The 26,303-nt window shown below is 45.8% G+C and overlaps 1 protein-coding gene across 2 annotated transcripts in view; it reads right to left on the bottom strand.

Annotated features, from left to right (window-relative positions):
- ADCY8 (adenylate cyclase 8) overlaps positions 1 to 26,303 on the bottom strand; it is a 142,224-nt gene that overhangs the window by 72,021 nt on the left and 43,900 nt on the right. For both annotated transcript variants that reach the window (XM_083516550.1, XM_083516551.1), the window contains exons 2-5: positions 19,161 to 19,310; positions 14,278 to 14,408; positions 12,771 to 12,882; positions 2,481 to 2,608 (exon numbers count right to left, since the gene is read on the bottom strand). In XM_083516550.1, the coding sequence (XP_083372676.1) occupies positions 2,481 to 2,608; positions 12,771 to 12,882; positions 14,278 to 14,408; positions 19,161 to 19,310 (521 nt within the window). The remainder of the gene's footprint in view (positions 1 to 2,480; positions 2,609 to 12,770; positions 12,883 to 14,277; positions 14,409 to 19,160; positions 19,311 to 26,303) is intronic.

The following is a 26,303-nucleotide window of genomic DNA, read 5'->3' as shown; positions in this document are numbered from 1 at the left end:
AGTTCCCTCAACTTACCTCCTGTTTCAAGCAATTAATGGCTTTGTACAAAGGTTTCTACTTTTTTTTAAAAAAAAACATTTTCAGAATATTACTTGTTGGAATTATTATTAATTTTTGCAAACTTCTAATCATTCTAATAGAGGCAGGAGGATAAAAATGTGGTTGAGAGAATATGAGGTGAGCTCCAGAAAGCTGTTTTGTAGATCAAGGCCTAGCCCTGAAATGTGTTAAGTAGCAATGAAGAAGAGCATGTGGAAAGAGCCTTTCTCCAACTATGAAGTTGTGGCAACTAGTCTCAAAGCATCCTCCAGCTTTCTGTTATTTGTGTAAGTTCATCAAGTGTCAAAAGCAAGGCCTTGCTAGAGTTGAACCACAGCTATGGAAATCACATTGCTTTCCATGGGGGAAATCCCTGCTTACCAGGGAGAAGAGCAGACACAAAATAAACAGCTGTCCTTGTCTCCCTTGAGCCTCAAATTTATTAGGGTAAATAATAATAATAATAATAATAATAATAATAATAATAATAATAATAATTTATTTATACCCCACCCATCTGGCTGAGTCTCCCCACTCTGGGCGGCTCCCAATGAAATGTTAAAACAGTACAGCATTAACTATTAAAAACTTCCCTAAACAGGGCTGCCTTCAGATGTCTTTTAAAGGTAGGATAACTGCTTATTTCCTTCACATCTGAAGGGAGGGTGTTCCACAGGGTGGGCGCCACTACCGAGAAGGCCCTCTGTCTGGTTCCCTGTAACCTCACTTATTGCATTGAGGGAACCACCAGAAGGCCCTCGGCGCTGGATCTCAGTGTCCAGGCTGAACGATGGGGGTGGAGACGCAGGTATAAATAGTTGAAGGATCAACTCTTTGCCTCTGAACCTGCCATGCTTAAGTGATACCTGCTGAGTCCCTCACCTATAACCTCCAACGTTTCTCCAATGAAAACAGGGACGTCCCATTCCTTAATGATGATTTTACTATTTATACCCCACCCATCTTACTAGGTTGCCCCAGCCACTCTGGGCAGCTTCCAACATATAGAAAAAACATAATAAAACATGAAACTTCTCTATACAGGACTGCCTTCAGAAGGCTCTGGGGTTGCCTAACTCCATACCCTGCAAAATTTCTGTGATGGAAGAGATAGGGACAGCGTGGGTGGCGCTGTGGTATAAACAACAGAGCCTAGGGCTTGCCGATCAGAAGGTCGGTGGTTCGAATCCCTGAGCTCCCATTGCTCGGTCCCTGCTCCTGCCAACCTAGCAGTTTGAAAGCACATCTAAGTGCAAGTAGATAATGTTGGGATTTTGCCTATGTGCTATCTGATGCAGCTTCCCACAGAAGCAATTAAAGAGTTGGCCAAAGGCCAAGAAGACTGAGTAGAGGGAGTTATTCTGCCTAGAGATATGGAACCTTAGATACAACTCTGCTATTGGTTGAGGTCTCCACAAAGGCATGATGACTCATGACCTTCCTGCTTGGTTGGTTAGTTGGTTGGTCAGCATGTGGTTTGAGAAACTCGTTGGAGTTTGTTCTGTGAGAGAGTTAAGATCCGTGTCTGTATCCTGTATATAGTAACTTGTGATTCTGCTGTAAATAATAAACCTATAAGTAACCAAGTTACTAGTAGCAGCATCTTGTTCCTGCTTCATCCTGCCTGCAACTGACTGATTCTGGACAGTCTGCATATGCTCTGCTATATTCAACAGGTTCTGGCTAAGATCCTTCAACAGATAAATAGGTACCACTCCGGTGGGAAGGTAAATGGCGTTTCCGTGTGCTGCTCTGGTTCCCCAGAAGCGGCTTAGTCATGCTGGCCACATGACCCGGAAGCTGTACGCCGGCTCCCTCAGCCAGTAAAGCGAGATGAGCGCCGCAACCCCAGAGTCATCCATGACTAGACCTAACAGTCAGGGGGTCCCTTTACTTTTAAGGAAAAGTGGGACATTCCGGGATCACATCAGAAACTGGGACAGCTTCTCCAAATCAGGGACATCCCTGGAAAATAGGGACACTTGGAGGTTTGCCTCATCTAGGAAACATCACTGACCCGTGTCTTGATACACCCTGTTGATATCATGAGTGCTTTGCTTCTCTCTCATACCAGGAGGAAACAAACCAGAGACTGCCTTCTGCATGTTGTTTGCTTGGAGAAAAACAATCCACGAGCGCTGCACTGTCTCTTCCCCAGTGCAGCAGGAGCAGGAATGGGGAAGAAGCAATTTCAGGAACTTCTGCTCCCCCCCCCCCCCATCAAGCCAAATTTGTCCTCCCTCTCTCTCTCTGTGTGATGAAAAGTCCATTGAAAATGGGGAGGGGATCTCAGCTCACTGGTACCCCAAAGAACACAACAAAGCAGCATGAGAGACTTTGAGGCTATTCTGCTGTCTTGCAACAAGGAGCCAGCACATCACAGATTGAGGCACAGTGTGATGGCGGCAGAAGAAATGAGAGAAGGGGGAAAACAAATTACCTGATTGTTTTGATCATGCTGAGTCCCATTTCAACGCAACAATGAGCATGGTCTTGGCGAGGTTCCGGGAGCCCAGATACGCAGTAGTAGCAGTCCCCTAGGATCTTAATTCTAAGGCAGTGATGTTCCTGTAACCAAAAGGAGAATGATTAGAAGCAATGAGATTGGGTGTGATGGAGCAGGATGGGTATAAAAATGAGCAGGGTGGGAAATATGGAAAGCAAAATCTGAAAGCTCTTTGGGAAAGAGATGTTTGTGTGTGTAAAGGACAAGCAATATCTTGATTTTGTTCTGATCTGTGACAAACATTCGTTTTATATATATATTGCATCCTGAAAGGGTCAGTGATTTCCTGGAAAGAAAGAAAAAACATCAAAGAAATACTGCAAAGATCTGAGCACCGCAGGCAAGCTTGGCTGTGCTTGCCAAATTACCTAAATCAGAAGACAAGGCAAGACGTTGCCATTTACTAGAGACTACAGTCAGAGGAGAGACGCGGGTGGCGCTGTGGGTTAAACCACAGAGCCTAGGACTTGCCGATCAGAAGGTCGGCGGTTCGAATCCCCACGACGGGGTGAGCTCCCATTGCTCCGGTAGGAAGGTAAACATTGCGAGTGGTACCTATTTATCTACTTGCACTTTGACGTGCTTTCGAACTGCTAGGTTGGCAGGAGCTGGGACTGAGCAATGGGAGCTCACCAGAAGGGAACTGCAGTACTGTGAGTTGTTAGGAGACCCAGCGGCGTAGCGTGAGTTGTCAGCACCCGGGGCAACGCAAGTAATTTGCGCCCCCCCTAACCCCTAACCTGCGAGTTGCCGCTGGCGCTGCCGCCCAAACGACGCCGCTTGCCCGGAGGAGGAGGGGGGCAGAGAGGCGAGGAAAATGCAACGGCCCAGCAGCTGCAGCAGCACCGGCGGAGGCGGGGCTGTGAGGAGGGGCTGCCTGGCGCGTCCTCCGCGGCGAGCGCTGAGAGCCGCTGCCTGCCGGGCGCCTTCAGCCCGGACGCGCGCACAGCTCGTCGGTTCCGCGAGACATGCGGCTCCGCTACAGGCTGTGCCCGAGGCTCTTCGGCGACTCCGGAGGCAGCGAGCGCGCCCCCCCCAGATGTTGCGCCCGGTGCGGCCGGCCCCCCTGGCACCCCCCACGCTACGCCACTGAGGAGACCACAATTTCCCTCATAGAGCTGCAATTCCCAGAGTGGTTTAACAGTCAATCCTTCTTCCCATGGAACTCTGGGAATTGCAGTTTTGTGAGGGGAATATGGGACTTCTAACAACTCTCAAGGGTGCTGAGATTTATTAGGAGTCCTCTATTCTCCTCACAGAATGACAACTCCCATAGTTCATACTGCAGTTCCTAGGACTTCAAAGCACCCTGCACCTGACATCATTGTGATGTCAAGTGATTGACAGGTGTATAACCCAGCCCACCTGCCATATTTGGCATGCTGGTCCTCATAGGTATTTGGCCAGTGGAGCCAAAAAGATTCTCTACCTCTGTGGCAGACAGAATCATCGGGGTGGATTTCAGCCTGTTTGTCTGGATGGGTGTTTGAAATGTGGCAGGGAGATGAGGAAAATGCACTGGATTTAAAAAAGAAAGAAAGAGGCAGCCCCTTCATTTTCAGGTCTTGGTTCCACAAGGAGCTCTTGGGAATATTCTGAAAAACTAGAGGAAGCCACAACGGCTTGGATCTTGATGCCTCATTAAATGCTGCATGTCAAACCATCTGTTTAAGAAAATTGCCAGAAAGAATAAGAGCAATGCAGAAGGTTGCCAGGAGATAAACATTTCTAACTAGGACGTCACAAAAAAAAAAAGTACTGCAAGCAAAGGATTGGTTGTATGCAACTGTTGAGATATTTTTGCCAGGATTAACATTCCAAAGAAATACCTATCCTTTGATATAGCCTTGCTCTGCAGTGAAAAGCCCAAAGCAGCCAGATTGCCTAAGAGCTTTGAGAGCCTGGTACACTCACAACACCACAAGCTCTATGCCAGGGGTCAGCAACCTAAGGCCCATGGGCCAGAAGCGGCCCGTGGAGGTCGTTTGACCGGCCCCCAAGCTGCCCCTGAACCAAGTTGCCCGCTCACACGCTGCGCTAAACCAGTGCAGCGCAGTGCAGGGACTCACTTCCGTGGCACCAGAAATCGTGTGTGATCCAGCCCATGGAGGGATCTCCATGGAATCGATCTGGCCCAGACAAGATAAACCTTGCTGACCCCTGCTCTATGCCATCTGCTTTCCCGTGGATCAAGAGAGCTTATATTAAGATCCACCTGACTTTCCGAAGAACATTTCTGCAATGGGTTTGATTGTAGCCAACACGTTAGAGGGAGATCAAGCCACTGTCATGGACTATCAGGGCTCTGATGAGTGTGTGGCAGGGGAGTTGGAGGCTGACCCAGGAGATGGGGAACAGCTATTTATGGGATTGTGTGCCGCCCACGAGGCTGGTGGATGGGGAAGAGCCTGAGCAGTCCGAAGCGGGGAAAGGGGTACAGGATGTATTGGAAGTGGAGGAAGAAGCTGCTCAGGTGACAAGAGTGAGCCAGCAAGAAATCACACGATTCAAGGTGGAATAAACTCTTTATTAGCAAGAAAACGATGTGCAAAGACTTGGCAGAGTGTTAGGCCTAATGAGTGCAGTGGCTCATACTTGGTAGTTCTTGCCCCATGGATCGGTTGCCGAGACTGAAAGTCCCTGCCTCTCCACAGCCTTCTAAGTTCCCTCCTCCCCAGGGCTTTCCCCAAAGAATCAGAGACTGCACCTGCATGAAGCCAACCTCTCCTCTGCCCTTTTCACGCCTCTTCTGGTTCTGGGAGACAAGCAGGGAGGAGAGCTTTAGACCACAAACAATGATCAGATGAGACACCCACTAGTATGTGTGGTATGAAATCCTTTAGTTTGTCTGGCCAAGCTTAGAGAGGCTTCTTGGCTTAACTCAGCTAAGGGTTAGGCAGAATTTCATGATATATCCTCTGGATATATCCCCATTCAGCAGCTGTTTGGTTAAAAGAGATCATGGTATTGTATGGATTTGCTTTACACTGCCAGTCCTCAAAAGCAATGACAAACCTAGACAGCATCTTAAAAAGCAGAGACATCACCTTGCCAACAAAGGTCCGTATAGTTAAAGCTATGGTTTTCCCAGTAGTGATGTATGGAAGTGAGAGCTGGACCATAAAGAAGGCTGATCGCCAAAGAATTGATGCTTTTGAATTCTGGTGCTGGAGGAGACTCTTGAGAGTCTCATGGACTGCAAGAAGATCAAACCGATCCATTCTGAAGGAAATCAGCCCTGAGTGCTCACTGGAAGGACAGATCCTGAAGCTGAGGCTCCAATACTTTAGCCACCTCATGAGAAGAGAAGACTCCCTGGAAAAGACCCTGATGTTGGGAAAGATGGAGGGCACAAGGAGAAGGGGACAACAGAGGACGAGATGGTTGGATAGTATTCTCGAAGCTACCAGCATGAGTTTGACCAAACTGCGGGAGGCAGTGGAAGACAGGAGTGCCTGGCGTGCTCTGGTCCATGGGGTCATGAAGAGTCGGACATGACTAAACAGCCAGTCCTCAAGCAGCCCTCTCAGGCAGACAGTAGTACCAGCCTTGCCTGAAGTTTTTTTATAAACTGGAGAACCTGAAAATTAAAGATTTAGATGCCATAACTCTGTCCTTTGCTTGCAGAAAAATCTTAGGTTCAATCCTTGGCATCTCCAACTGAAGGAGAGGGCATTGGCTTCCACCTGAGGTACTGGAGAACTACTGTTAGAGTAGACCAGTTTTCCCCAAACAAGGGGACCCCAGATGATGTTGGAATACACATCCCACCATCCAAAGCCATCCATCGTCAAGGCTGATGGGAGTTGTGGTCCAATAATATCTGGGGACCAATGGCTGGGGGAATGCTAGGGTAGACATAGGCAGGGTAGATGGTCTGAAGCAGATTCATATACACTCAAGGCCTTCTGAGTGCAAAGCAGACCCCTGTCACTGAGCTATGACTGCTCTGCACAGAACGACATTTGACTGAAGCTTTTGAGAGAGATTTATGCATAAGTTACTTTACAAAAACAACAAACCATGGTGACTCAAAGCACGAAAAAATTGGCACGAGAAAGAGCTAAAGAAATGAGCTGCTCAAATATCCATCCACCAAAAGGCACCAAATAGAAACTTCATTAAGGTTTCTCCCCCCTCCCTCTCCCCCCCCCCACTTCCCAGGGCAGGGAAATGATGGATTGTGTTTTCTAAGACCCATGCTGTGCTATCAATTCCACCCACTCTTCAAATAAGACCGATATGCTGTGTGCCTAGCAGAAGTTTGGAGCTCGCTATTCATCTCAGTTTGGAAAACAGGTTTTGGAAACAGATGGAGAATGAAAAATCCCAGCAGGAACTAGGGAGAGGGACCTTAGCTTATGCTCTTCTCGAGACTGCTAAGACCCGAGCTGGTGATGGTATATTCTATATGTCAGGATATGAAGCTAAATTTACTGAAAAAATACAAGAATTATAGATCTGCCAATTTACCCCAACTCCCCACGGGCTGGTTTGAAGATAAACGGAATTATAAAATTTTGATCAAAAACAAAAAACTCCTGGCACAGAAAAGAGAATGGAAATGCCTAATAGATGCATCCAGAGAGAGAGATTCGGCCACCTTCTGGAGACTGGTAGCAAATGGAGTGCGACCTACTTCCTCAGAAGTGGAGTATACTATACCTGCAGGGACTTGGGAGGCATTTTTCCAATCTTCATATTCAGCTCTGCCTTTGACACAGCCACTAATACAGTGTGCGGCAGGTGATGAGTGGCCTCCGGTGTCGGTCGTGGAGATTAGGAGGCTTATTCAGGCACTCAAACACAGAAAAGCCCCGGGAGCAGATAACATCTCTCCTGAACTTCTCAAAGCCAATATTGACTGGTGGGCCCCAGTCCTTGCCACCCTTTTCACCAGCATAGATCAAACAGCAATAATACCAGAGGACTGGGGATTGGCAATCATCGTTCCCATATTCAAGAAAGGCTGTAAACTTGACCCAGCCAATTACAGACCAATCAGTCTCTTAAGCATCATCAGCAAACTTTATGCAACTCACTTACGTGAAAAGTTTGCGGACTGGCTGGAACAGGAGCACATCCTAAAGGAAGCCCAGGCTGGTTTCAGGGCACATAGATCAACTCTAGACCAAGGATTGGTATTGCAACATCTAGTGGAGAAATACACCTCAAAGAAAGGAGGCTCTCTCTATGTAGCCTTTATAGATTTCAAATCAGCCTTCGACTCGATACCCCGGCACAGACTTTGGGAAAAACTAAATGTCACAAACATCGATAGACGTCTTTTGCTTCTTATCCGTAGACTACATGAAAATACTCGGATCCGTGTTAGATGCGACCGTTATGGGAACCTATCAAAGGAAATCCAAAGTTCCCATGGTGTCAAGCAAGGCTGTGTTCTTGCCCCTATTCTTTTTAACTTCTATATAAACTCCTTAGTCGGAAAGATGGAGGAAGCAAGTACTCATTCCCCAAATCTAAATAATACACCAATCCCGGTCCTTTTGTACGCGGATGACGCGGCACTTATTTCCTTCTCTTGTGTGGGTCTAAGAAAACTTTTACGAGCTCTTACAGAGTATTGCGAAGCTGAACACCTAATAATAAATTACACTAAATCAAAAATTATGGTGTTCTCCAAGAGAAAACTCCGACATAAATGGAAAATTAATAACCAACCTATTGAGCAAGTAACATCTTTTAGATATCTTGGAATAATTTTTGATGAGAAGGGATCTTGGTGCCATCAGATTAAGAATTCCATTGTAAATGCGCAAAGATCTTCCAGAGCTATCATAAGATTCTTTTACAGAAAAGGAGGTCAATATGTTCCTGCTGCCTCCCAGGTCTTTGTTGCAAAAATACTTCCACAATTGACGTATGGCACCCAGATATTTAATTGTCAAAAACTCAAGTCCCTGGAACCTGTACAAACTAAATTTTATCGTTCCCTACTAGGGTTACCTACCTGTGTCTCTAACACTGCCATTAGGCTGGAGGTTGGCCAACTCCCTATTAATGCCAGGATATGGATCCTGAAGATTCACTTCTGGCTAAAACTCATATTTTTCCCAGTGGGAGTGGCTCCATTGACTCTACTAGACCCGTTCCAGTCTAAATGGAGATTGTCGCTTTATGAAAAATTGAGGGGCCTGGGGCTTTCCTCACAAGAACTCATAGCCTCAGGCTTTGAAAAGGCTAAAATGATGGTGAGCCAGCGAATAGGAGATGTAGAGCTTCAGGACCATATGAGCAAGATAGATAAATATCCAGCTATCCAAGATTATGGAAAAGGGTTTAATCTAACCCCATATTTGCTGGACCTACAAATCGCAAAATATAGGCGGGCGTTTACCCTTACCAGATTTGATGTATTGCCATCTGCCTTACTAAAGGGCAGATACGAGGGCACACCCTATGCTGAACGAGTTTGCCCATGTGGTCTGAAGGAGGTGGAAACGGCTTCACATGTGCTGTTACACTGCGACCTTTACGGGGATATCAGGTTACTGTTTATCTCCCCTATCGTTCAGAAATTTCCAGGTCGATCTGAATCTCAGCGGCTGAAAATCCTACTAGGAGATAAAAACCCAGAAGTAACACTGAAAGTGGCCAAGTTCTCTGCGGCCGCGATCAAGCGGAGGGCATTAGCTGTAAAAAAGTAAAAGATCTGACCCCTGGATAAGCCCCCCCTTTTTTTTAAGCCCATACATATACTGTAGTGCATATATGAGTATGTATATGTGTGTGTGTGTGGGTATGTGTGTATATGTGTATTGTTTTTATGTATAATTTTACAACCTTTAATTGACACCATCATTCCCTTGTAAATTATTGCTGCCTTTTATGTTTTTTTTTTTTTCTTTTCTTCTGGTCTATGACCGTAATAAATTCATTCATTCATTCATTCATTCATGGTATATTCTATGTTTCTGTGCAACCAAGACACACAAGCATAAGTGGACAGTAACGTGGGACTCCAGCATTTCTAGAATCTCAGTTTTACTCGCCATTTCTATTTCATTTTAATTAATGGTCCTGAAGCTGTAAGCTTGAACATGTGTGGACAATGCCTGCTGATATCTCCTAAGCCCAGGACAGAACTTGGGAGTCTGAATAAGATTCCCAGTGGGCAGGAAGAGGGGGCTAGTGGTCAGATGGACGGAGTGGTAAGATGGACGGAGACAACCTTACAGGTACTTCATGGATCCCAATTCTCCCTACAGAAAAGGATCTTATCACAGTAAGCAGCGATGTTCCCTTCTCTCCCTCACCTCCCCAGATTTATGATCAGGCAGAACAAAAAAACATTAGCAAAGCTTCTGACATTTGAGGAGCTCCCTCCTTTGGCTCCGAATCCTACCAATTTGTTTCCCTCCCTCTCCAGCCATGCCTGTTGCTAAGGACCATGGAAGTATATCAGGCATAAGTGGTTGGGGAAGGAGAGTTTTGCAACCCCACATTATAGATAGATATACATCTGAATACATGTGGCACCCAAGGGAGAAGTTGAAGGGGTGTGTGTGTGTTTCCTGTGAATATCCACGCTTTCCCACTTCCACAGGAAAGAGCGTGTTTTAGCAAATGCAGATAACTGCCCTGAATGGTCGTGTATATGTGTGTGTCTGAATGTTATCACTAGATCTATGCCAGGGCTGGATTTAGGTTTGGTGAGGCCCTAAGCTACTGAAGATAATGGGGCCCTTTATATGTCCAGCTGTCCTTTGTCAACAACAAATTGTTGCTGTTTTTTATGTTGAATATATGCTATATGGTAATTTATGGACCTAATAGGTCTCTAAAGCCATTTGCACATAACAAAATATGTATTTTATCAAAATACATCCAGTTTTTTTCTCTTTAGATTTTTTTGGGGGGGCCAAGAGTAGGGCCCTAAGCTATAGCTTGTTTAGCTTATATGTAAACCCCACACTGATCTATGCAGGAAGAAAGAGACAGAAATAACTGTGCTAGTCGTGGGAACAATCCCATGCTCTAGCAACGCTAATAACATACATTTAAAGTGCAGATGTATCACTTTGACAATCACAGCTTCCGCCAAAGAATCCTGGGGACTTTATTTTGTTATGGGCTCTGGTATTGTGGCTCTGAAGGGACGCGGGTGGCGCTGTGGGTAGAACCACAGTGCCTAGGACTTGCCGATCGTATGGTCGGCGGTTCGAATCCCCGCGGCGGGGTGAGCTCCCGTCTTTCGGTCCCAGCTCCTGCCCACCTAGCAGTTTGAAAGCACCCTTAAGTGCAAGTAGATAAATAGGTACCGCTTTATAGCGGGAAGGTAAACGCCGTTTCCGTGTGCTGTGCTGGTGCAGGCTCACCAGAGCAGCGATGTCACACTGGCCACGTGACCCGGACGTGTCTGCGGACGGCGCCGGCTCCCAGCCTATAGAGTGAAATGAGCGCACAACCCTAGAGTCTGACAAGAGTGGCCCGTACGGGCAGGGGTACCTTTACCTTTTATTGTGGCTCTGAATGATGGGGGTGGAGACACTCCTTCAGGTATACTGGGCCAAGGCTGCTTAAGGCTTTAAAGTTTAGCACTAACACTTTTAATTGTGCTCAGAAATGTACTGGGAGCCAATGTAGGTTTTTCAGGACCAGTGTTATATGGTCTCGGCGGCCACTCCCAGTCACCTGTCTATCTGCTGCATTCTGGATTAGCTGCAGTTTCCGGGTCACCTTCAAAGGTAGCCCCACGTAGAGTGCATTGTAGTAGACTAAGTGGGAGATAACTAGAGCATCCACCACTCTGGCTAGACAGCTTGTGTGCAGGTAGGGTCTCAGCCTGCATACCAGGTGGAGCTGGTAGACAGCTGCCCTGGACACAGAATTGACCTGCACCACCATGGACAGCTGTGAGTCCAAAATGACCTCCAGGCTGTGCACCTGGTCATTCAGGAGCACAGTTACCTCATTCAGGACCAGGGAGTCCCTTACGCCTGCCCACTCCCTGTCCCCCCAAAACAGTACTTCTGTCTTGTCAGGATTCAACCTCAATCTGTTAGCAGCCATCAATCTGTCTGTGAAATGGTAGGGGAACCAAACACCTGTCTTTGTAAGAAAATGTTGCCATGTCAAGAACAACAGGACAAGTATAAGTAAGGTTAAGTTATGTAGAATCTCTTATAGACTTGAAAAACTGGTGAACTAATAAACCCAACACAATCTACCAGCCATGGCCCTCCAGGGACATAATGCCCCTTCCGATCGTCAGGAGGAGGGGGGGTTGCGGGATCACGACCCATCCACACTCGCTCTCGCGAGGCTGGCGCCAGCCTCGCGGGAGGCAGGGGATTCCCCCATTTAGCATACCCCGTGGCGCCAGCCAATCGGCTGGCGGCAGGGGCAGGCCTTCGTAAGGCCACTTAAGGTCGGGGCAGCCCTTGGCTTGCCCCTTTCTACCCTGGAGACGACGCAGTTTCCCACCCACCCGCCCTTTAGGTTTTGCCACTGACCTTGCTATGGGCTTCGACTGGTCGCCGCAAGGGGCCTGGTAGGAGTTTTTCCATCTGGCTAATTGGCTGATTTTGTGAGCCACTTGGTTTTTCCGCCTACCTCGTAGCAAATCGTCACAACTTCCTCGGTTTTGGCGGTAGGCATTGGCCGGGGTATTGTCATGCAGATGAGGTTGGGGGGGAGGAACGCCATCACCTCCCCCAATGCTTGAAGGGTAGTTCGTTAAAGGACTCCGAGGGGCGACGCCTTGTCCGAAACCTACGGAGGCTAGGGCCTAAAGCGCGCCCCCGAGCGGTAACCCCTCAGGGAGCGCCTAGGGATATGCATCTCATGTGGCTCCCCCTGTTGGTGTTTAACCCTTCCCGGTTAGACCGGATAGTCGGTTAGGGGCCAATGCCTAAAGCCAATACCCTTCTTTCCTGTAATCAATAAAGTTGTGGCCATTTTCGCCCATTAACCTAAAACTCTGTGTCCGTTGTCTTCATTTATTCCACCTGTGGGGGGGAGGGAATAGCCACGCAATAAGTTTTGCTTACCTGGGACTACAATGACAGGGATGTTGTGAAGCTCCTACCAAGCCACAATTCAGGGCAGGTAGACTGCATACAGCATGGTGGGTCACAAATCAGATCTAACACAACAAATTTCCACCCTTCACAGCACCACACAGGGTTTTTGAAGCGCCGAAAATGAACAGGCAGCTTGACTCTTGCGTGCTAAATGAAACAAATAAGCCTCTTGACTCACATGTGCTAGGCGATCAAATCTGGCAAAGAGTTCATTCAGCATTCGGACTAGTTCCTGGGCTGATAGTGTTGTGGAGAGGTTGGTGAACCCTTTCACATCTGCAAAAAGAATGCTGGACACCAAATGGAGAAGAGAAAGAAAATCAGGACTCCTGAGTTATAGGTAACAACGGTGACAGTAACACTTTGCAGAAAAAACATGCCACAGTCCACCTTCCATTTTAGGTGGAACCTCCATTAGATAAATAGAAATTCAACAATGTCTTCAAAACCATCAGAAGTGTCCATGACAGGGTTGGGGAACCAATGGCTCTCCAGATGTTGTTGGGCTCTTATTCTCATAAGTATTTCTCCTTCAAAGCATATTCCAATGAAGCTGAAGGTCTGGCTCACACATGTATATTCATCACTCCATTTGCTGGAAGTGCAAGCTGTGATTTTAGTGTGTGAACGACCCAACAGAGACTATGTATTGATGTCAGGGCATCACCGCCAATGGGGGCACTTCATGCTTTGAGTTGAGGGCCATTCTACTGGACGTATGTATGATCCAGCCCATATGCTTTTAATGAATGAAAACAAGAAGATGCTGTGCTATGATGGACAATGTATCTATATCAATATCAATATCAGCAGTTGAGACAAGGCAAGCTCTAGTTGAGAGACATCACCCAGAACACTTGGACCATTGTTGGGTTTTCAGTACCCTGACTCTTGCATTTTTATTTGCATATTGTTTTGGGAAATGCAAATTAAGTCATTTGCCTTTAAATGCAAACTGGATCATATTCATCCCCCATCTTTCAAGGTACACAACACCCCGCTGCTTCTTCCTGGCCTCCTTCCTCTGCAGCCGAACTCAGGTGGCTCCCTCTGCCTAATGATATTTTTGGGTCCTCATTCAAGAAGATTGTTCTTTTCCCTTTGGATGTTGGCTGCCTTTCTTACATGGACACTGGCCAGGAAGGAATAGATTGGTTTTCCCCCCACATCATGAATAATGCTACCCTAGGTGGTTGTTTGAACTGCCTATGCAGCACGACAGATGCTGCCTGTATCAGAAAGATTACACTCTAATCCTAATCATGTTTACATGGAAGAAAGTCCCATTAATTCCAATGGGATGTTCTTCAAAAGTCAGTACGCTTGAGATGGTGGTCTCGGTGGATTGCGGTGAGAAGCTGGAGCATTGTCTGTGTGTGTGTGTGTGTGTGTTGGATGGAAAATCCTACCCCCTGTTTGCATGCACTCGAGCAAGCCGACTCAGAAATACTGTGGTGAAAGAGCAGTCGCCAAGGAGCTTTGATGAATTAAGGGAGAAAAAAATGCTACTGTGAAATGTTTGTCTGCTAAAAGGGTGTGGGGAGAGAAAAAGCAACATCTCCCAACATTTCAAACCTGTGATGAATGAAGTGATCAAAAGACTCCACGCAAAAGCCCCCAGCTGACATTCAGCAGAGGAACAGATCGTTAAGAGAAAGAGAGAAAATTGGAATGCATGCTCTCACCTGACATTTTCATAGCGGTGAATATAGATCTTGTGGAACTGGTGTTGAAGATGCTCGTCTTCCACGTTGGTCATGTCATTAATCATTTCTAGGACTACAAATCGAGGTAACACAGACAGAACCAGACGTTCCTGAAACAACAACAACAACAGGAGATTGGAGAGGCAGGTACAGGAGAAGAAGAAGAGTGTGGATTTGATATCCCGCTTTATCACTACCTGAAGGAGTCTCAAAGCGGCTAACATTCTCCTTTCCCTTCCTCCCCCACAACAAACACTCTGTGAGGTGAGTGAGGCTGAGAGACTTCAGAGAAGTGTGACTAGCCTAAGGTCACCCAGCAGCTGCATGTGGAGGAGCGGGGAAGCGAACCCGGTTCACCAGATTATGAGTCTACTGCTCTTAGCCACTACACCACACTGGCTCTCAAGAGGTCCTTGGCATGCTTCCTTCATGGCGAAACAATGACAGCAAACCGCAACAGCTAACCCTCTTGGGGCCACCTCCAAAACACTCAGTCTTAGGTCCTTAAACACTAATGTGAACACTTTAAATTGTGTCTGGAGGTGTAACAGCAGTTCCAAGTGGAACCCCAGCCAACAATGGCGACCACCTGAGAGGTGGCCAAACCCACCAGAGAAGTGATGGAACTGAGTTCCGGCTGGAAAAAAAAGCCCCGATTATAATGTATTATATAAGATTTCATGTTCAGTAATTATCCATCACATATCTATACAGTGGTACAGATGCTTCAGGTTACAGACTCTGCTAACCCATTAGTGAAAGTGGTGCTTCAGGTTAAGAACAGTTTCAGGTTAAGAACAGTTTCAGGTTAAGAACGGACCTCCAGAACATTAATTTCTTAACCCAAGGTACCACTGTACAGTCATACCTTGGAAGTCGAACGGAATCCGTTCCGGAAGTCCATTCTACTTCCAAAACATTTGAAAACCAGGGTGCAGATTCCAATTGGTTGCAGGAAGCTCTTGCAGCCAATTAGAACCCACGGAAGCCCCATCGGACGTTCAGCTTCCAAAGAACGTTCGCAAACTGGAACACTCACTTCCAGGTTTGCGGCATTTGGGAGCCAAAAAGTTTGAGTCGCAAGGTGTTAGACTTCCAAGGTATGACTGTATATGCCTGTGTATTATCATATCTGATAATTACATCATATCCAATTGTTATATGTTAATTTGGGTTTCATTTCATTTCATTTTTCTCTCTGACAAAATACTTCATATTTTATTCTTTTTCTTTTTCTCAGAACAATACTTCATCTCCAGTCAGAAGGTTGGAGATACAAGTGTATAATCAAACCAAATTAGTCCACAAACACACATACGCAAAGCACAAAGTCTATAATAAAGTATCACCAAAGTATGAACTTCCTCTGAAGTTGAGCTCCTTAAGGAAAGATCATAATAAGCAAATATGTGTGACCAGTCCTTTTTACCAGCTTTCCTCTCTTACACCTCTGAAGTGCAAAATCCATTTCATGCCCTCTGCTATAGACACTTGCCTTCTGGTTTATGAACCTATGCACACATCACTTTTGACTCCAGAGAGAGAGAGAACCACTTCACACATGAAGGACTTTATCTGTCAAGATCCATTTTGTTCATCTCAGCAAACTTTGCCTAGAAAAGTATAGACTCAATTATCTCTGAGCAGAGGGTGAAGTTAAACTTCCTGCTCTGACTGGCAGAATATAAATAGCTTTATATGGCCCTGCATTTTAGCTCCAAGTGACATGTCTCATATTCCAGCACCTCGAAGTCTTCAGTTCAATGACTAGTTGTGGCAGCTGTCAAACATATAAAAGAATGCTCAGAAGAGATTACCTATCTTCTCAAGAATCCATTTTCCTTCAGGATTCTTCATTAAAAGAATAGAATAATCAACTCGGGAGGTATCAGACTCCCTACATTAATTACAAAGGATTCTGGCAGCAAAAACAATATCACTTCTTATTTAACTTAGTGCAGCCAACTCCTTTATTTTCCCCATTTTGAAACCATTTCACCTAGAGCAGAGGCTGTAGAAGATCATCTCAGATTCCTCCACAGATTGGGGTCTTTTGGGAAAGTGGGGGGGGGGGCTTTATCTATTTATGGATGGATCTGTCTATTTTTCATGTGGCACCTGTAAGTTCATTTCATCCTGTTTCAAGTATCAACCTGTGATTCCCCCCACAACATGCACGAAAATTCAAATTATTTTCACTGTTTCTTCACGAAATATTCATTGTCATACATTAAAAATGTGCTTTTTTGGTATGCACTTTCTTCCAAAATGTACGTTCCTACCGAGTTTGAATGGATTGGAAAGATCTGGCCCATTATGACCACGATCAAACGAACCTACTATAAGAGAATACATGTAAATCAACCCAAAAGTTTTATGGAGAGAAGGGAGTTTTTTGTGATCTGGAATAGTAGCTTCAGTGACAATGTACAACCATGTGCTGTCTTTAACTTATTGCAATGTTATTAGTTTATTGCAATTAGTTTGTGTTTTGGTTGTTGATGTACTTAAAAAAAATTTGTATGTATTTTAACAAAAATATGCATTTTAATAATAACAACAACAACAGTAATTTGTTATTATTTATACCCCGCCCATCTGGCTGAGTTTCCCCAGCCACTCTGGGTGGCTCCCAATTGAGTGTTAAAAACAATACAGCATTAAAATATTAAAAACTTCCCTAAACAGGGCTGCCTTCAGATGTAATAATCTGCTCCATTCTGCTCCACTTCTTGAGCTAAAATCACAAAAGCTATCACAAAATCTGGAAAAGTGCAGAAATGTAAGGGTACCTATGCTCAGATCTAGGGTATTAGTCTAAGGAATGCAAATCAGGTTGGCACACTTTAAGATGTGGACCAAGTCAAATCCTTGAGTGCTCCATGCAAAATAACACTTTGGCAAATGTGGGCTATAAACACTGTTACAATCTGTAGCTTGCAAATTGTTGAGCGTTTTGCCTCTGACTGGCTCCTTATCGTCCCACACAGGCAACATACTTTTCATATTCTTGGTGACTTTGTTTAGATGAGTTGAAACAAACTTTTGATTTAAAGCTTGCTCCCATTGCTGGCTCCTGATTAAAAAGGAGAGATGCAAGGTTTTGATAAATATGGATAAGCAATTTTTTATTTGCCTGCACTTCCAATCTTTTCCACTTAGGGACGGCTTGATTATATAGCCTACAGAAGATGTGAGAATTGCTGGAGAGGGAATGAGAACATTCCTGAGAAATCAGGAGTGATAGGCTAGACCTGCAAATCACCACAAGGAGAAAAGGGATTGACTGATTCTGAGAACTGTAACTCTGCGAGATGAATGGTTGGGATCGTCTCCGAACAACTCTCAGCATCCTTAACAAACTACAGTCTCTGGGATTCTCTTTCCAGGAAGCCATGACTCTGTTAAGAGTTTGGGTGTAATCCTTGACGCCTCCCTTTCCATGGAGGCGCAGTGTAATAGGTATGAGTTACTCGTGCGTAAGCTGGTGCCTTTCTCGGTTAATTTTGCCTTGTTAAACCTTTCTGACTGCACAGCCCCTTCTCATCGTGGCTGCCTCAGTCACTGGCAGAATCCGTCAGTGGGCGTTTCTTGAACCTCTTCCAACATAAAAGTTGTTTGACACCCAGTCTCCTCCTCCTCTCACTGCGCAGGAGTCTTCTGCGCAGGGAAGGCGTGGGTAGCGGAGGACCTGGGCTCTCCTCACTGATGTCCAGTGAAGAGTCCTGGAGCCCTCTCTCCAATTCCCCCGTCTGCCCCCCTTTATCCCTGGTGTTGCACTGATTGGCTTCCCCCTCTACTGAGCTGTTTCTCCCCCTGCTGCTGGGTCCTTCGCCAGCATCATCTGGGAGCCTCCCCTTCGCCTCTCCCTCCGATGTCAGTTCCCTGACACGCAGGTTACAACAACAGCCAAGGTGACATTTTTCCACCTTCGCCGCATCAAGCAGTTGGTCCCTTACCTTTCCCGCTCCAACCTGGCCACAGTGATCCATGCAATGGTCACTTCCAGGCTTGTCTACTGTAATTCACTCTACCTGGGGCTGCCCTTGGAGCTGTCCCAGAAACTCCAGTGGGTGCAGAATGCTGCAGCGAGGCTCATCACAGGGTCTCTGCCATGGGAGCATATTCACCCAGTGCTTTTCCAGCTGCACTGGCTCCCGGTGGAGTACAGATTTAAGGTGCTGGTTTTGACCTTTAAAGCCCTTCACGGCCTAGGACCCTCGTACCTACGGGACTGCCTCTCCTGGTATGCCCCACAGAGGACCTTAAGGTCCATATATAGCAACACCCTAGAGGTCCCGGGCCCTAAGGAAGATAGATTAGCCTCAACCAGAGCCAGGGCCTTCTCAACACTGGCTCCGGCCTGGTGGAACGCTCTGTCTCATGAGACCAGGGCCCTGCGGGATCTGATCTCTTTCTGCAGGGCCTGTAAGACAGAGCTGTTCCACCTGGCCTTTGCTCAGAATCAGTTTGATTCCCTCCTCCTCTATCTTTTTCCTTTCTCGTCCTATGAAGAGATTGCTCTCTAATTGTTTTAATGTTGTATCTTAATCTTTAAATTGTATTTTAATCACCTTGTTTTTATTATTGGATTGTTAGCCGCCCTGAGCCTGATCTTGGCTGGGGAGGGCGGGGTATAAATTAAAATTATTATTATTATTATTATTATTATTATTATTATTATTATTATTATTACTACTACTACTGTTTGAAGTGGAATAAGACCATTTTCAATTTGTAGTGCAGATGGGGCTTCAGCTGGATATTGACCTCATTCTTTAATGTACAATTCATGCGTTTGGTTTTGTTGCAACAGATTGACACGGCTGCATTTCACAACTTCATTTCTTCCATTACCCTACCTGCCTCTGGTTTTCGGTTTCCAGCCTCAACCGAGCTTCTACACATCTCCGGGTCTCTAAGAAGGCTTGGCGTTGGGCTCGGTCTGATAAGTAGCTAATGAAGATCCCAGCGGTATTCATGCACATAAATAAAACCGCCTGAGCTGCTGTCTGAAAGAAAGAAGAAGGAGGAACATTAACGGCACGGCTGTATCGTAGAAATAGAGGCATGCACATACCGATAGAAAACAGAGCTGTGAAGTGATAAAAATACCAATATACACTGCAGTCCCCAATGTGTTAAATGGAACTTACTTCCAGGAAAATGTGCATCCGATTGCAACCTCAGCTGATGAATTATCTTCCCACTAACCAATCCATTTAAATAAATCTATGCAACCAAAAACGTACTACATGGGACATACTGAGATGCTGAAGAAACTGTATGATAATAGCTTAATAAATGATACCTAGCAATCATTTTTTTTACATAGTTACCATTTAATAACACCCTCGTTCAGTAGCATACCAGAAACGCAGCATCAAAGAAAGCCAAAATCAAGCCTGCTTTTAAATGATAGTTGCACTGTGTAAAGCTGACATTCTGCTGATAAAAACTGAATTTTTAGTTGATTAATCTACCCAGTGGAGAAGGATAGAATTCTAAAGATAAAGGCAAACTGCTTCTTGAATTCAAATATATAAGTATAAATATAGCATAAATATGGACAATAGTTTTTTCTATGTAGTAAAATATTGTGTATAGTATAATTACAATGATTTTTTTTAAATATGCATTTTGCTGTGTGTGTTTGTGTGTGTATAAAAAGTAAAGGGATTTAATCAAGGTTGTTTTGAACTTTTAAAACAAAGGAAGAAATATGATGATCAGGATCTCAAAGGCACTGAAACATACAATACTTTCTGTGCCAGGAGGAAGAAATAGACAGTGTTTGGGGGCATTAAACTCTCAATGAACCACAGATGATGCTTGCTAGAGCTGAGTCACAGCAGTGGAGTCAGGAATGATTACAAACATAATTAGCCATTTTTTATTTTTACTTTTTGGGGGCAGAATGTCTTCTGAAGCAAATGATGTTGTTGTGACTCACTGAAGAGTTTAGTGTGTAAGGAGAAGGAGATCTGGGGAAAGTATGGATTGCAATCGGCATTTGTCATTATTATTGTTGTTGTTTGCCACCATCGGATTGTTTTGGGTGATAATGAACGTCTTGAACGAAATCACAGAGCAAGTTTGCATGGATTTGTTCCTTCTCAAAGTGCTTATGTCTCACTCTGTTTCTTTACTCAGTGATCCTCCTTCCTTCTAATGCTGAAGCTATCAGGGCTCTGTGTCATCTATTTACACAAGTAGGGCAGAAAAGTCAAAGCAACTGGTATCACCCTTAATATCACGAGTACTTTTGCTCTCTATATTTAAAGCAATTTTTAGACCCTCCTGCAAAGGTTGATTTACACTGTGAAATATCTGAAGCTAGAGGATTTCCGGTGCTCAGGGATTTCATACACTCAATCTGTCTTTATTTCCTAATATTTTAAATTTCCATTACATATCCCTGGTAAATCGCTCTCACTTTGCTGTCCGTTTTTGCCTTGGAGGGGAGGAGTGCGCCCTGCTAAAATGCAGATAAGTGTGATTCCTACCGTTGCAATCCTTACTTATTTTAATTCCATTTCTGAATCGCTTCCCAAAAAATATCTCTGTGCGATTTCACAGTCAAAAGCCCAACTAATAAAACCAATCCCATATGCCCAAAAAACCAGCAACAATTAAAACCAATTTCATATGTAAACACCGTTACAAATCCAATGCAGATATAGGATGGGAGAAAGTATTTCACTTAAGAAACTTGGTGTGAAAAGAAAGACCATCAACAGGCGACAAAAATACTGTATAGACAGTGTCTGGTTGACAAACAACAAAACACAGATTCAAAAAGTCCAGATTCCATATTGTATGGAAGGGATCATTTGATGACCATAGTAATGAATAGGGAGCTATTGCACAACTCTTCACTGCCCTGGTCTCTAGACGTTTTTTACTGACAACTCAGACCCATTGGTTGATCTAGCCTGCTTCCTAAGTGCAGTCCTGTCTGTTAAAAAGCAATGGGCCAGATCACATATGATTGGCTGCCAACACAATCTGCAGCAAAGAAAGTTGGGAGCTGGTTGCCAATTCTGAGTGGAAAGTACAGGGACAAATCACAAATATATGTAGAAATATACTTTCTTTTTTGTATTTGTCAGGGAACTGCCATCAGTGCCGGAGGGAGGGAGCAAAATCCAGAGGGATTCCAGAGAGCGTCCCGGGAGTGTGAGAGGCAGCCCATCTTCTGGGGAAGAGAATCAGCATAGCACCAGTGGAGAAGGGGGGCAGATGGGGGAAGCGGCGAGGCGGTCCCATGACTCCTTGCCGGTGACCAGCGGGGAAAGTAGAGGTCCTCCACTGCCTACGCCTTCCTTGCGCAGAAGGCTTTCACGCAGAGAGAGTAGGAGGAGACTAGGCGTCAAAGAGCTTCTTTGCTGGAAGAAGTTTAAGAAACGCCCACTGACGGATTCTGCCAGCGATTGAGACAGCCACGGGCGAGTGGCTGTCCGGACAGAAAAGGTTCACTCAGGCAACCCAGCCAGGTGTTTGAACCGGCTTACGCACAAGCAACCCCTAGAACCATTACAGTAATGCACTGTTGTCTGTGAGGGGTGTTAGGGGAGCAGTTGGAGGATGGATGGTGGCTAACAGACTGAGGTTGAATCCTGACAAGACAAAAGTACTGTTTTCGGAAGACAGGAGGTGGGCAGGTGTGGAGGACTCCCTGGTCCTGAATAGGTTAACTGTGCCCCTGAAGGACTGGGTGCACAGCCTGGGAATCATTTTGGACTCACAGTTATCCATGAAGGCGCAGGTTAATTCTGTGTCCAGGGCAGCTGTCTACTTGTTCCATCTGGTACACAGGCTGAGACCTTACCTGCCTGCCGGAGTGGTGCTTGCTCTAGTTATCTCCCACTTGGACTACTACAATGTGCTCTATGTGGGGCTACCTTTGAAGTTGACCTGGAAACTACAACTAATCCAAAATGCAACAGCTAGACTGGTGAATGGGAGTGGCTGCCAGGACCACATAACACCGGTCCTGAAAGACCTTCATTGGCTCCCAGTATGTTTCTGAGCACAATTAAAAGTGTTGGTGCTGACCTTTAAAGCCCTAAATGGCCTCGGCCCAGTATACCTGATGGACCGTCTCCACCCGCATCATTCAGTCTGGACACTGAGGTCCAGCTCCAAGGGCCTTCTGGTTGTTCCCTCCCGGCGAGAAGTGAGGTTACAGGGAACCAGGCAGAGGGCCTTCTTGGTATTGGCGCCTGCCCTGTGGAACACCCTCCCATCTGATGTCAAGGAAATAAATCTGACTTTTAGAAAACATCTGAAGGCAGCCTTGTTTAGGGAGGCTTTAAATGTTTGATGTTTTAAATTGGATAATACTATTGAAAGAATCAAAGTTTAAATGGTTAAAAATGATAATATGTTTTGCTTTTAGAGTAAATGGACAATAAGGGATTTAAACTTAAATTATAATTGAAAGTACAAAGAAACACATGAAACAAGGCTATAATTTGCTGATAAATTTATTGTTAACAATGCATTGTGCGGGAGATGCGGGGAAGTTCGATAGAAAGTTGAAATAAGTTGTTGAAATGGTTTGGTTCTATCTTTTTCTTTTCTCATCTTTTCTTTCTTTTTCTCTTGTTCTATCTGTAATTGGAAAAATGTAATAAAAATTACTTAAAAAAAAAAAAGTTTGATGTTTTATTGTGTTTGTAATATTCGATTGAGAGCTGCCCAGAGTGGCTGGGAGGCCCGGCCAGATGGGTGGGGTATAAGTTTTAAATTATTATTATTATTATTATTATTGTTAATATTAGATGGGGGACACATTGTGCTTCTTCTGGAGTAGTTTGGCCCCCTTTGGTCCCCACCCTGCACTCAACTCTCATCTTTGGCTCCTAGAAGCTGTAAGCATGTGACAGCAGCCACACCCCAGGAAATGGCTTCAACAGGCCAGCTAAACCACGTGACTGTTGGGTCTCAAAACCCTTGGTAAGTTAGGGACTTCCCTTGCATGCAAAAGACAGGCTCTGGCACAATTGAGTAATCGAGACCAAGAGTGGGTCCAACAGTCAAGAAGATGGTTTCTGCACATGTGGTAGAGTCAAGTGAGGGGCAGATGGGGTCCATCAACCTGGGAAGGTGGCCCATCTAGGAGAAAGAAAGCTCTGATTTCAGACATCTTTGGGAGAAGAAAAGGCTAAGGAGTAAATTGTACACAAATCCAGAGGGGAGTCCCTAAGACAGCTGGGTGGCACCCTGCCCGCCTACCCCAGCCCCATCTCTACATCTCACAGGAACTTTCCTACTGCCTCTTTTCTCCCAAATTCCAATAATGCTGAAGCTCAGAAGCCTGCAACACTTTCCTTGTGAGGCTTACCCAGCTCCCCTGAGTGCAAGCTATTAGAACATAAAGAAATATTGCACGATGAGATCATTATATAATTGAGTGGACCACTTTAGGGGCCCTAGAGAGGCTACAGAAAATTAAATACAGTTGTCAGGGTGGTGTCAGTGGCTTCCGGCTGGTTGCCCAAGAAGGTATAAAGACAAGGAGAAGTTTCTTACAATCCTTTTTTTATTTCAGACTTTACAGAGAGAGGCTATAAAACCCAGTCTCTTGGATAATGGCATTGTCCCGAGTGAATCGACACCCACGTCTCTTTCACTTCCTCATTCATCATCATCATCATCTCCTCTATGGGTGCTGCCCTCTGTCTTTGAGCTCTTTGCTCTCCTACTTTTAAGGCTCGCCAGGTTCTGGGAGATGCTTTCTGGTCTGGAATGCTTTCTAGTGACAATGTGTCAGCCAGCTGCTGCTCTGGCTCTGCCTGCTCCTTCTCTCCCATTATTTCCCAACTTTCCCCTCCATCTGCCTCTGAGCTGAGACCTTCCACAAACCACTGTTGTAAATCTATACTGTCTTCCTCTTCCTCCTCCCTGGAAGGGTCAGGATGTGGAGGCAGTCTCCACCACTCCTCCTCCTCTACCCAGTCCCTGACAACAGTATTAAATTTTTTAATAAATTGGGCAGAACACAGAAGAACTGCGGCATCAGCCGTTCTGCTGCTGAGGGTTATTCTGTTTTATCATGTTCCAGGTTTATGCTCTCCTCATTAAATCTAAAATTGGTTCATCACCCCCTCTCTCAAGCATCTTTGCTGTACGCCTCCTTCGCCTCTCCCACCTCCAAATTGGTAAAATAAATATTAACTTGTTCCTTTCCCCCTAATTTAGTGCTCTGACACATACATGGAGATGCATATCATATAAATAGCTCTTTATTACGGCATGTCTGAGATTTTGCTCTGCACTTGTGACTGGAACATTTGCTGTGCATTCATCAGGCCAGGAAGAAGACAATGAATGGAATATTGGATTTACTCAGGACAGAAGAGCCTGCACAACTAACTGGTGACCCACTAGTGAAGGGGTCATAGCTCGATGGTAGAACATCAGCTTCACATGCTGAAGGTCCCAGGTTCAATATTTGGCACCTCCAGGTAGGGATAAAAGAGGCACTTGTCTGGAACCTGATTCAGTATAAGGCAGTTAGCACATTTGAAAGCTAAGCAGCTGCTGCTATGGTTTCAAAGAGGATGGGAGACCGCATGTTGAGATTCTGCATTGCAGGGAATTGGACTAGATGACTCTCAAGGTTCCTTCGAACTCTATGATTCTATGTCCCAAGGAATATTAGATTTTAGATCCTCAGTGTTTCCGGAGCATCTCAACCACCAAAGAAGCTCACAAATGTTGAGGAAAGAGCATGGCACACTTTTACATGCTGCATGCTGTACTTTAACAGTCTTCTATTTGGTAGGTAAAAGCGACGCGGGTGGCGCTGTGGGTTAAACCACAGAGCCTAGGGCTTGCCAACCAGAAGGTTGGCGGTTCGAATCCCTGCAACGGGGTGAGCTCCCGTTGCTCTGTCCCAGCTCCTGCCAACCTAGCAGTTCGAAAGCACGTCAAAGTGCAAGTAGATAAATAGGTACCACTCCGGCGGGAAGGTAAACGGCGTTTACGTGCGCTGCTCTGGTTCACCAGAAGCAGCTTAGTCATGCTGGCCACATGACCCGGAAGCTGCACGCCGGCTCCCTTGGCCAGTAAAGCGAGATGAGCACAGCAACCCCAGAGTCGTCCGTGACTGGACCTAACGGTCAGGGGTCCCTTTACCTTTGTTTGGTAGGTTGTCCTCTGTTTGAAGGACTAAGGCTACTATAAGACTTCAGATTAGGAGCTCAAAGGGCAAACACTTCCTGTTCAAAAAGCCAGATCCCATTTTCAAGGTGGCTCAGGCAGGGGCGGAGGAAGGGGAGTGTGGTGGGTGCGTCTGCCCCGGGTGTCACCACTGAGGGGGGTGACAAGATGCTGGGCAGCACTCACTGCAGGGCCTGCAGCTCACCTGAGCCACGCATCTTTCCTGGGAGAGCCGCGGTGGCTTGGGCACACTCAGGCTCCGCGCTGGCCAAACTGTCCGCCAGCTGCCTCCACCCCAGCTGTAGGGCGACTGAGCGGGAGAAGGCAGGCAGACTCCAGAGGCCCTGCCCCTATGGGCGGCTCACCCCGCCCCTGGACGCAAGTGGCTTTCTCCTCCACTGGGCTCACATTGTTTTGAGCTAGTCTGGACACCCTTTCTCAGCCTTCTACGTCTTCAGGTAAGAACATAAGAACTTAAGAAGAGCTCTGCTGGAGCATACCAGTGACCCATCTAGACCAAAATCTGATACTCACAGTGGCCAATCAGTTGCCCAAGGCAAGCTCACCAGCAGGACCTGGGTATGGCAACCCTTAATCTGGGTACCAGCTTACTTTTGAGAATGGCTGCAGCATAGCTGTGTGTCCTATTTTACAGAGGACAGTCCTCTATTTGAAAGCATTCTCTAGTTGATGGGCTATCCAGTTTAAAAACAAAGAAGCGTCAGAATGAAGAGCAGGGATGCTGAAGGTGCCCATCAACAGTTGGTGCCTACCTAGACAGCAGACTAAGAGGCACACAGGTCCGCTGCTGACAGTCGTCACCACTTGGGTGAGAT

Source organism: Podarcis liolepis, assembly GCF_965112155.1.
Source record: "Podarcis liolepis genome assembly, chromosome: 8".
Classification (NCBI taxonomy): Eukaryota; Metazoa; Chordata; class Lepidosauria; order Squamata; family Lacertidae; genus Podarcis; species Podarcis liolepis.
This window is presented reverse-complemented; position numbering and strand designations above follow the sequence as displayed.